The 12,654-nt window shown below is 42.2% G+C and overlaps 1 protein-coding gene across 1 annotated transcript; it reads right to left on the bottom strand.

The window, feature by feature from the left end:
• Window positions 1–3,203: 3,203 nt before the first annotated feature.
• Window positions 3,204–3,636, bottom strand: LOC148316160 (recoverin-like). Its single transcript, XM_088287013.1, has one exon. The coding sequence runs from the start codon at window positions 3,519–3,521 to the stop codon at window positions 3,204–3,206; it is 318 nt and encodes a 105-aa protein (XP_088143139.1). The 5' UTR covers window positions 3,522–3,636.
• Between the last annotated feature and the right edge of the window lie 9,018 nt (window positions 3,637–12,654).

Here is a 12,654-nt window from a genome sequence, read left to right as displayed (position 1 = left end):
GGGGCTTCAAAGTTTTCACTTAAGATTTCCTTCGCCGCAATGGGTAGGGTTGTACACAGCAGACTGGTGTGGATGCAAAGGCAATAATTCTCCACCTGAAAAGGTTGAATTGAGAATTACCACAACAGCAACTTTGTTTTAACCAGTTGGTGGCGCTACCACTGCGATCAAGCTGTACACTTTTTCTAAGTGTTGCAATATCTCATGAAGGAAATACTGGACAATCAAATTAATGACTTTCCAGGCTTCAAGATGCCTTTCTACACTATATAAAGGTGGAAATTTACATTGGCCCCTTGAACCTCTTACTTCTTGCTTCTCCTTTTACGTCATGACCACTGTCATGCTGCCCAGGTGCAATGCGCGATAACCGAGGGTTCACTGTACTCCATAAAATCCAGCGTGAGTTGAAGATTGCGGCTTGAAAAGAACCAACAGTACCACATCTTCTGCAACATATAAATACATAAAAATATGTAACATAAATGATTTAAATAAGTATTTAAAACTAACTGGCGAAATCAAATTTCACAGTTAAATTTGCTGCTCAGGCCCTAATAATAATAATAATTCGCATATCTGTTTGCATTTTCTTCAGCTCGGCCCCTTTTCTTGTATTGCAAAAGACCTACTTTGTTCCTGCTGGAACTGAAGGTTTTCATCCATTCTGATGATTAAAAAAAAAACAAAACGAGTGGATTTCAGGATGTTGAAGGAGAGGAAGTGTTATAGTGGTCTCGGGTCCTGGGTGTGGCACGGAGATTAAGGATAAATTCATAAAAATGAAACATAAAAAAGAGAAGAAAAACATGAAGTTGGGATGAAATAAGAAAAGAGAAAGAAAGAAAGCTAGAGAAAAGAGAAGAAATTGTGTCAGTGTAGCGAGGATTTCGAACGCACATTAAGGCACTTCCGGCAACTTCAATTTTTGTTTACTGGAAATGCCATTGCTTCATCCCACTTGACGTGTTGTAGTTGTTTCATTTTACGCTCTCACACACTTGATGTCGTTATTGACTGTCGTGGACTGGGTTAGCCACCACACAGATCCACCACATTTTCCATAATAAATGGAAATAAAAATGATCTCCAAGAGACTTTTTTGTAGGTCTTGGTCTTATACATACAGTGAACCCTCGCTACTTCACACCCATCAATTTAATGGGCAGAGACATGTTGTCAGCATTGAGAGCCCAGATATTGTGCGGCGAGAAGGGACTTACAGTGACATTTCCTGACGGACAGGTACTGGAATGCTTCCAGCCTGTGACACCTAGGGGTCAGTGGCTCACTATGATGATTTTGAAGAACTGGAAAGGAAATACTGGAAGAATGTGACATTAATTTGGCCACTCGGGCAAGGCAAATTTTAGTGGCACTTGCCCTAAAAATGGCCGACTTCCTGTAAAACCTAGCTCATTGCTCCAAGAGACTTTTTTGTAGGTCTTGGTCTTATACATACAGTGAACCCTCGCTACTTCTGTAACACACGCCCGCCCTCCTCCCCCGGAGCTTCCATTCGGTTAAACTTAGGGGCCGCATGAGCCATAAATTCAATGCATGATTTTTGAAGTGAATAAAACTGTCGCATTTTTGACCCCCGAAACATGCACAAAAACTCACCAAACATTATTTTTTAACTGTCGCTACCTTCAACAAATACCATCGCTTCCGTTTTAAACACTCGCTGGGGTCTTTTGTCTCCGCTCTGACAGAGCCCCTCTGTGCCTCATTACGGGGGCACTGTCTGAGGAGGGATTCCGTGCCCGGCGAAGGTATATCAAAATAGTTGTTGATTAATTTGACCATCGCTTTGCTGTTGATGAATTGTTCATCACAGTTCCACTTTATGGACTGGCTGACTGGTACGACACTCACCAGTGTCACTTTGTGATTATAGCAAGACAGAGTGTCTGAACTTTTCTTAAGGCATCAGATTGGCTTTAGATTTAAGCAGTCATCGAGTAGATTTTATTTGGTTTTACAGTTTATTCATTTGGTATTTACAATAAGATAAATCATTATTCTGAACTGTTGCAGATGATATACGTGGCACAGTCAAATGTCTTTATATTGGATTTGTTTTGACAACTTGCAAAAGAAATGTACACAAGCGGCTCATGAGTGGGCGACGCCCGATTGGTCGACGTGGAGCGGGCAGTCCGTCCCGCGCTCCGCTGCATGCTGGGGAACAAAATTCGACATTCCGCACAGACGTACATTGTTCTTTGAGCTAGGCTGCTCCCTGGACTCTGTGGACTCAGTGGGGGGCAGGAGGATGACTTACATTCAAATGGCACTCTAGTTTTTATGGCACCCGGGAGGCGAAGTCGGGCTGGCGAGGTAGCGGGAGGCACGGCGGAGCGGAGAGCGCTGGCGGGATGCGTGCCAGGCAGGATCTCGGATGTAGAGCTTGACAAGGCCTTCTTTGTGGAGCTGCTCTACAGCCCGGCGTATCAAAACAAAATGGCAGAAGCAGTGACGTCAGCGCCAACAAGCATGATGGCAGATGTACATAGTGTTTTGATTGGGTCATGAGTAACTCATTTTCACTTTGGAAACAAGCTAATGTTAGTCATGCTAACCGGTCGATCTACGTTCCTACCCTCACCTATGGTCACGAGTTGTGGGTCGTGACCGAAAGAACAAGATCTCGGATAATCTCAGTCGCTTCTAAAGAACACTCCATTTAAGAGTTCACCTTCCCTCATCCATTCTTAAAAGCGGCTTGGGCTCTGTCTGAGGTGGGATGCATATGGTACAAATAAAGTCGGATTCGTTAAAAGGGCACCGTGCAGTACGTCAATCATGCCTTCGATGTTCTCTGATCATGATCGGTTCAACAAATATTGATAATCACACGGCAGGATTCCGGAAGAGAGTGCTGCTGACAGTATGCCTTGCTAAAAAGTTAGCAATGTCGATGCGTGTTGTTGGGCCCCAATTTGAAAAGTCCTGTGTGTCACTTTTCACACTCAGCTGCTGTCAGATAATACACAAGTACAAAAAAAAAAAAAAAAAAAAAAAGTCCTCGCCAGTCAAGATCTGGCAAACAAGAACAAACACACAAAACTCCCGTAAGGTTTGTTGAGCAAGGTCTCCCACTAATCGGGGAGACTCTAAATTCTCTACTCATCAAATGACATTCGTGACCCTGATGGATAGATTTTTCTATAAGCAACCCTTATGATTGTAACGTATATTCAGGCCCACTCCAACTTCTGGCGGGTCTTCCCACCCGAGGTCAGATGAAGCGCCACGATGTACTCCTTAAAATCTAAAGTCCCGTCAGCGTTGGTATCAAAGCTGCGGAAGACGTGGCGGGCGTAGGCCGAAGGATCGGCATCCGGGAAGAAGCTAGCGTAAATGCCTTCAAACTGCTCCTTGCTGATCTTCCCACCGGGACATTCTCGGAGGAAGGACTGATACCAGGTGCACAGCTCGGCCTCTGAGTACTTGGTGTTGGATTTTAGCTCCTCCAGGAGTTCCTTGGACAACGTGCTGCTCTTGGTGTTCCCCATTGCTGCGTCTCCTCCTTCTTCTTGGCTCGTGCTCACTTTGACCTGCTTTCACGGTAACAGAGCTGATTATGGTCATGGTAGCCTCAATCCAGACAGCTCCGTGTCAGATTTAGTAGGTGGACACGTCACCGCGGTATGACACCTTTGGGTGTTAGTGGAGGATTAAAACACAGCAGGTGCCAAACACCTGCTAGGCTTCAGAGGATCTATGCAGAAACAACAAACCACTGCAGAGCTAAAGAACCAAAGCACTTTTTGATTTCGGAATACACTCCAGACTTGACTCCTTAGTTGCGAGATTTAATGTTTATTTGGACTAGGCAACACAGTGCAGTAATCATTTGAACCTATGTTTCGTGGGTTCGAATCCCGCCTCATACAGAGCCCATTGAAAGTACCAGCAAGAATAAAAGCAAACACATTCAAGAGAGCATTACCAGGTGCCAGGATGGCAGAGTGGTCAAAGAAGCTGCGTTCAGGTCGCAGTCTCCCCAGGAGCCGTGGGTTCGAATCCCGCCTCCGACAGAGCCCATTGAAAGTACCAAGCAAGAACAAAGCTAACACAGTCAAGAGAGCATTACCAGCTGCCAGGATGGCAGAGCGGTCTAAGGCGTTGCGTTCAGGTCGCAGTCTCCCCAGGAGGCGTGGGTTCGAATCCCGTGTGTCATAATTGAATGGAAAATAATGTGAGGGATCAAACAGCCCGAGATATGGTTGCACAAGTGTACACGCCCTCTAATAAGTGTTTAAACATGTTAATTGGGAGTTAATCACATGGAATTTTTCCAGGCTTCAGGATGCCTTTCTACACTATATAAAGGTGGAAATGTACATTGGAAACGTTTGGTTTAGCTGTTTGCGAGTAGCGAGAGCGCCGTGCTAGTGCTAGGTTGATTTTATATTTGTTTGTATTCAAACAACTTCCAGACTTGCCAAACAAGCTCCGTAAACAAAATCCCACTAAATTTTCAAACTCACCAAACTTGGCAGTCTCATCGGGCATGGCGAAAAAGAGTGGTATGGGTCAAATTATCCGTCTTCCTCTCCAGCCATTGGGACCGCTTATCCCCAAAGTGTCCATGTACTGTTATTTATTTATTTTTTTATCTTTTTAATGATTTTTTTCGGAAATATCAATATCAATGGGACCTTGCAAACCAACACTGCTGGAGATATATATATATATAGATATAAAAGAAACATTGTTGATGATTTAGAGAATATACAATATATATAATAAATATATATATATATTCAAAATATCGAGAATTGCGAGCATTGTTACTTTAAGAGGAGCCCCGCCGAGCCGCCGCTCCACGTCCTGAGACAATAAAATATTGGACCTTTTCTATGCCAACACCAAGGAGGCGTACACATCATTGCCCCTCCCCCCGCTGGGCAAAGCTGACCACAACTTGGTTGCTCTCCTGCCTGTGTACAAACCTCTGGTCCGCAGGCAGCCAGCTGTGACACGCACAGTTCAGCAATGGTCCGGAGAAGCCGAGGAGGCCTTAAAGGACTGTTTCAACACAACTGTGTGGGAAGTGACCAAGATGCCATTACGGTCCGGTCTGGCAGAACCAGAGATTGGGACGTGGGTGGGCGGGTCACCACAATGGACTTTGTGTAGAAATTATTATTGGGGCCCGAGCAGCGACCGCGGCGAGGTCCCGCTACTACGTGAACGCCATCAGGGTGGGCCCGCTTCTTTGAAAAGGTAAATATTTTACGAATCCGATAAGAAATGTAGCAATTTTTGTAATGTTAGCAAAGTCGAGTAAGTTTTGCTGCAGATATGACTTGACACCGATTTGACAGTCTTTTTCATCCTTAATTTACTTTTCTTTTTTTTTTTTAAATATACAATATATATAATAAATATATTTCTCGTCCAGAATTTTAAGGTAATCAGATGAAGCCTTTAGGATCAGGGTGCAAAAGAATGACCCCTGTAAACATGCAAAAAAAACGCGTCGCCTTAGACCGCTCCGCCATCCTTGTTCTTTTACTGCTCTGATTTTCAGGCCTCTTTCAAATGTGGATACAAATAAATCTGCATTTTCCACAATATTGCATTCTTCCAATCCTATCCCAGCTGTACAGAATTTTAAGGCAATCAGATGAAGCCTTTAGGATCAGTGTCCAATATATTATATCGTACACTAAACTGATATCCTAGTTCACACAGACATGCAAAAAAAAACGGTCAAGAGAGCATTACCAGTAGCCACGCCTTTTGCCAAAACGTCACAAAATTCCAGTGACAGACTGAGAGATCGGTCGATACTGACCCAGTTAATGACGATTACAATGACAGACAAAAACACTTCTTTCAGTGCTTAAAAAGTTTCCCTGGAAAATAAAATTAAAAACACAAATCTAAACTCGCCATGCCTCCACCTCTCTTCTCTTCCTCTTTTATCCCCTCCTCACTCAAACCTTGGGCAAAGACCACATTCGACACTTAAAGTCCGGGGCTTGAGTGATGGGCTCTGTCTGAGGCGGGATGGATGCCTGGACTTTATACATGAAACAGGGATGTGAATCTTTCGGTAATATTAAAAGGCACCATGACATTATATTCTCTTTTAGTTGAGAATGAGGAAACGAGCAGTTCACGAGCAATGTGTTCCAAAAGGCATTTCGTAAGATGAATTGTCCGTAGATTGTTGTATATTTTATTTTAATCTATAAATTTTAGCCTGCGGCGCTCAGCTGCAACGGATGCCGCGGCAAGGTCAGATTATAATGACGGTATGTCGTTGTGGGACCCGATATAATTTTGCGCTATGTTTTGAGAAAACTAGGTCAATTGAACATTTGTGTGCAACGCAAATGTCGGAATAATGTGTTTCAGTTACAGGTCGTAATCAGCACTTTGATGATAATTTATTTTTTATAATTAATCAAATTTACTAAAAAAATGTGAAGTCAGACTAAGTAAGACTTCACTGAAGGCCTGGGGGTGGGCTTCACCAAAATAAACTACCATATTATTGGAAAAGATTCATGAAATTTAGAATAAAGCCAAAATATTACATGACAAAATATATTCTTTTTTTTCTGACAAAAGGATGCGACCTGAACGCAACGCCTTAGACCGCTCTGCCATCCTGGCAGCTGGTAATGCTCTCTTGACTGTGTTTGCTTTGTTCTTCTAGTTCTTTACTTCAAGTCAGCAGTATAAGAAACATCCCTGCAAAATTGGCTCCAGTTTTTAAAAAGCGCAAAGAATACAGGATTCTGAGCTGAAGTCAGCAGCTGACAGCATCTGCACACCCACGCACGTAAACAACCCATATAGATTTCAGGGAATCTTACAAGCAAATTGCATATATCATTAATCAAAACATGCTCCTTCTTGCACACCAAGTTGGATCTTTTCATGTTGATGTTCATCTTTTTGGGCGGAGTGAACGGACAGTGGGGGGTGTGGCGTGCTAATAAGAAGACAAAATGAACCTAATACAAATAAATGAATGCTTAATAACTCCCCTGCACATGCTCCTAAAAATCCAAACCTTCACCTGTAAATAAAATGTCCCGACCTGAAGACATCTTAATGTTATTATTTTGTTATACACACAGCGCCGCCAAGTGGAATCAAAAATTTTTTGTTAATTTTTTTCCAATTTCACTGAGGTTAAAAACTAATTTTGTCGTCCTTAATAGGAGAGATGCCGACGATGAGGTGGAGCAGCAGTACATAAAGAAACCACCAAATGCCTTCATGGTGTTCGCAAGGAAGCATCGCAACGGTGAGCTCTGCGGTGGCCAAGGTGTTAGTGTGACCTCAATTTGTTCAAGTCCACTCAGAATCCAACATGTCATACAATGATTTGTTGGCACATACACATGGTTAAATGCGGACAAAAATCCGTATAGATGGGCGACCTGTAAAAACGGGACCTTTTGATTGGCTGTTTACCGACATGGGCAAAATGATTTCGGTCATTGTAATAAATTTCGGTAACGGTAAATTTTCGGTTTATCGCCCGCGAAAACTGAAAATCCGCGAAGTAGCGGCGCACCTTCAAAAATGATGCAAAGTTACTAAAATCTTTTTAGCCAGGTAAAGGAAATGAAAAATGTTCTGACAGAGTAGTTCAGTTGATGGAAAATCGGAGTGAAAACAATAGTGTTGCGCTTCGATTATTTTCTCTGATTTCAGTCAACCGCTTGCCTATCAAAACAATCATTCACAGAAGAGCAAATCAACAGTTGGCGCCATCGCTTCCCGTCGCTGCCTCGTCAATGGTAGTAAATGAGTTCATGCAAAAATATATAAATATATTAATATATTTGTCATTTATATTACAAAATCATTTTGGCTCTTTTGCTAAAATCTCTATATACAATAAATCTATTAACACATTTTAATGAAGTATAAATATGGTAAAACTAATTATTTTTAATGTAGTCTATATTAATAATCAACCCTATTGGTGAATTCATAATGTAGAAATTATAAATGAGGAAGTAGTCAATATAATGTAACACCCCCAATATAAAAACCCTTATCACGTACACCACACTATCATAATTCATGTGAAAAATTGCCCAGGTTTATTATTGATGAACATGTGTTTGTTTTTCATGGAAGATATGTACTTGTGAGATTTCACGCCCAATTGAGACTTTCAAATGTCTGCAAGAGTGGCTGAGTGGAGTTAATCTTAAGCACACAATGTTTGAAAAATAAATTGCACTTGATTTGGGGGTCTGGAACAGATGCTTCTGGAACTTTCTACTGCTACAAATTTGTAATGCGCCGTGAGCTTTTTCAAAGTAGATAAAACCAATTCCGACCTTGCAGTCACACGACACCAGACGTGGATCCGTCAACGACTATGTGGGTCATTGCCGATGACACGAACCAGGACGACGCAGGGGTTCGAATCGGCCATTGAGATCTGAGCGCTGATGGGGAGAAATAGACAATTCTATGGTTTAAATCCAGTAAATCATAGATGAGAGACGTCATTGGAGCAAAATTAACTTATATACAAATAGTGGTGTCTCTGGGCGACCAAGTACCCAGCATGTGGGGGACTTATGAGCAAACATTTTGTGTTTTTCATCAGTTCTGTATGAATTTGTACAGCAGTGACCGCTGCGAGGTCCCTATTGTTTTTCTACTGCCTCTCTCATTGAGATATGAAAATGATTATTTGACCCTTTTCTTCTTGAGTAGTCTTAACTCGACAGTGTAGATTTGAGGACTGCACAATTGCACTAATGCCCTCCTGTTTGTAGGCCTGACCCAATTTTTACAACTTTTTTCAGAGGGAAGTAGTCTTGGTCTTATACATACAGTGAACCCTCGCTACTTCACGGTTCACCTTTCGCGGGTTCAGTGCTTCGCCGGACCTTCTTGGGCATTTGTCAGAACAAGTTCCAGCTGAAGAAGAGCGAGCTGTTTGAAGCCTTTGACCTGTTCGACGTGCGCGACTTCGCAGCACACATTTCAGTGGAGAAATGCACTTCTACTGCTAAAAATCCAAAACTTCACATGAGAATTGTGCCGAGTCGAATGGGCTTGTTCACTGCTTCACGGCCACGCAGGATCCAGTAGGAACGCCGTATTTCCGCGAACACTCTCATTGAGCGCAAAATGCAAACATTGCCGAACATTCTGCTTGGTGCGAACGTTGTTCAATATTGTGTGGGAAATGAATCACGGCAACACTTGCAAGTCGATGCGAAGCAATTTTGGGGCCCAGCAAGTCTCTTTCAAAATGCGCGCCCTGGAAAGCGTCGCGGTTCCGGCGGCGTCCGGTGAGCTCCCGTCGGCCCTTGAAAATCCGGGGGAGAAGGTGTAAATCTCGCGCCAGGCCGTACCCATATCCGCAGCAGGTCTCCAAGGAAAGATGTCACGTTCGCAAAGTTCAAACCCAAAAGTGAAAATGGGTTTACATCACAACACTTATCGTCGCAATATGGCATATGGCCGTATAATAGTATCCCACCAGCATGTGGAAGTAGATTGTCCAATATTTCCCTTATGGGCGAGTGGCGCAATGGATACCGCATCTGATAATGGTTCAGGACATTCTAGGTTTGACTGAAAAGTTGTGGGAGTGGCATTGCACTGTTCGGCAATAAAACAAAGCGATCGAACAATCGGAAAAATAATAATAATAATAATTTCTACAAAAACAATAGGGACTTCTTAGCGGTCGCTGCTCAGGCCGCATAAATCTGAAGCACAATGTCCCAAAAGCTTGGAAAATAACTCTGCAGGATAATATATGTTTTCATCACACATCTCTTCCAAAAAGAAAACACACAAATAGCAAGAGAAATATACCGTCTGGCACTGAAGCTCCCCCTGCTTAGCGCCACGCCGACATGAAAATGCATTCTGGGAAGCGGAAGGAAAATGATGATGCCTCCTGTGGAGACTGCGACCTGGACGCAACGCCTTAGACCGCTCCGCTATGCGCTCTGCCATCCTGGCAACTGGTAATGCTCTCATTTCCAAGTTGTTGCCATTGAAAATGAATGGAGAATTTGGGGGAGCTCGAATGACCAACCCAAGGAACGCTTTTGCTGTCAATACATGTTCATGTACTGTAAAAATGTTCCTCTTTTATTCACGGGATTCAACCCACGCCTCGTCAGTCTTCCAGTCCACTCTTTTTTTTTCAATAAAAAAATTATTTGGGACGTGTGCAGGCAATTTGGAAAATTCATTGTCTGCTGGCGCTGTACACTTTTTCTAAGTGTTGCAAACATTTGCTATGTGAGGCATTATCTCATAAGGGAAATACTGGACAATCAAATTAATTTTTTTTTTTTTATATATACCTTTTTTTTTTTATTGCCACTGATACTGTTCCCAGTGATGGGAGCAAATCCCTTCTATCATGCTGCCAAATACCTAACGTGTTGCAATATCTCATGAAGGAAATACTGGACAATCAAATTAATGACTTTCCAGGCTTCAGGATGCCTTTCTACACTATATAAAGGTGGAAATGTACATTGGAAATTTTTGGTTTAGCTGTTATAAAACTTTGGTTTTTTAGTGCTGTAAATGCATTTTCAGCTCGCGCTGTACACATTTGCTATGAGAGGCACTTGATGGTTGGGGTCAATATTTTTGTGATTGGAGGGCGGGTACTTATTGTGGCAGGTGCTGCCAGAATCAGTCCCCCCTGGTAACTATCCTACTGCCTAAGTGGTCAGTGAATGCACCTCGAGTCCGACGCAGAACGCGAGTGACTTTATTTATTTTTTTATTCTTTTGCTACTCTTGTCGCGGCTATCAGTGGTTATAAAAAAAATAAACAAATCATTGCACTCCGACCATAGAGGTCTCAGGACTCTTCATGGTAAAATGAAAGGACAACTGGTCTGTGTATATATATATATATATACATATATATACACATATATATATATATATATATATATTTGTTACAACAAAGATAAATGGCATCGATGAACACGTGCATGTGACGTCATCTACATCTATCTAAATGGTGTAGTTGTGCGGCAAACATGATAATCAGTTGACCACCGTGCCGGATTATGTTATTGTTATGTTATGTTATATATCAAAGAGAATGATAACATAAATGATAAGACAGACTAAAACATTGAGCGGCCCCCTCTCCATTCTATCTGCCAAGCATGTCTGACGCTTTACTCGCCCTCATATTCTCTTCACGGGCGATCTCCGTGGCAACAAAAGTTCCTGCAAAATGATTCAGATGATCCATCTTCTCGAAATTTTCCACTTGGCGGCACTGTGTGTATAACAAAATAATAACATTAAGATGTCTTCAGGTCGGGACGTTTTATTTAGCGTCTGCCGGTTTTTATAGTATAGATTTTAAGATTTAATAATGTGGACACTCACGACTAATAGTCCAAAGTACCTAATATTACCATAATATTATTTATGAACTATGAAAACAGAAGAGAGGGAGGGAGCTAACGGTAGTGATTCTCACAGCTGTTTACCCTGTAAACGTTTCCCAAGCGTGGGACATGTGCTTGATGGCCTTTGCCAAGCAAGAGGAGGGCATGCTCGCGTCACAGTAAGCCGAAGAGGCACGCTCATAAAAGATGGATGAGTCTCGTTTATAAAAAACGTCGGCCACACGGGCCCAGAGATGTCCTATATATATTGTATTTTTTTTTAAGCATTTTTGAAGGACGCTGTTTCCAATATGCATCACAAAGTCTGTCACACATCAATTCACTTGACATCATATTGCCCAAAAATGATTTAACCGTTTTCTTCCGCTTTCGTGTAAGAGCCATATTGAGGAATGTTTTCTAATTTGGAATTCATTATTATTATTTTGTCTGTGGAGATCTTTGTGTTGTTTTGCGAGCTGTGCTCTGGGGCCCATGGTGGCTGCACGTGGGGAAGGTGCTCATATTCGGGCCAAGTGTGTTATTCCGTCAACACAAAAGGTGTCCATTCGTGCCATGTTAAAATGTGAATTCTTTCCCAAAAACACTCCCAAAGTTGTGTTTTAACTGCCGGCAATGCGGACCAAACTCTGACATCGGTGGTACAGGGAACCAACTGCCCGTTGTCTTTGTAAGTGAGGGTCTTACAGAAACCGAAATGGAGGAAAAAGTATGAATTCTGAAATGATTTCAGACCTGAGCCTTCAGTGGGGACTTAAGTGACCCAAATTTACAAGTTAGTTTACCCGGGTTTTCCAAAACACCTGGGGCACATTTTCAGGGATCACGTTTTTAGAAACAAAAATTTTCGAGGCCCCCCTCCTCCCAAACTTGACAGACAAACAAGTCCGGACAAAAGACTGCACTGCAGCTCATTCAGTCGAAGGAAAAACAGTCGCCCGAGAATATAAATCGACTGACATCGTTTGAAAACACCAACAAACATTTGATTGTGATATTTTTGCAAAGCTGCACTGATGTTAAAAAAAAAATGCCGCGCCTCCTGCTTCACTCCGTTATCCTCCTTAGCTCCACTCAGTCACAGCAACAGAGCACTGGACCAAAAACAGGGAAAAAATCTTTTTATTTATTTATATATATACATATATATATATATATATATATATATATATATATATCGACAGCCTTTGATGATGAGATTTGAAACTTGATAAACAGGAGGGATATGTTAAAGCGTTTGGTT

The sequence above is a fragment of the Idiotropiscis lumnitzeri genome, chromosome 22 (genome assembly GCF_059441095.1).
Source record: "Idiotropiscis lumnitzeri isolate Australia: NSW breed Sydney's pygmy pipehorse chromosome 22, RoL_Ilum_1.0, whole genome shotgun sequence".
NCBI classification, from domain to species: domain Eukaryota; kingdom Metazoa; phylum Chordata; class Actinopteri; order Syngnathiformes; family Syngnathidae; genus Idiotropiscis; species Idiotropiscis lumnitzeri.
This window is presented reverse-complemented; position numbering and strand designations above follow the sequence as displayed.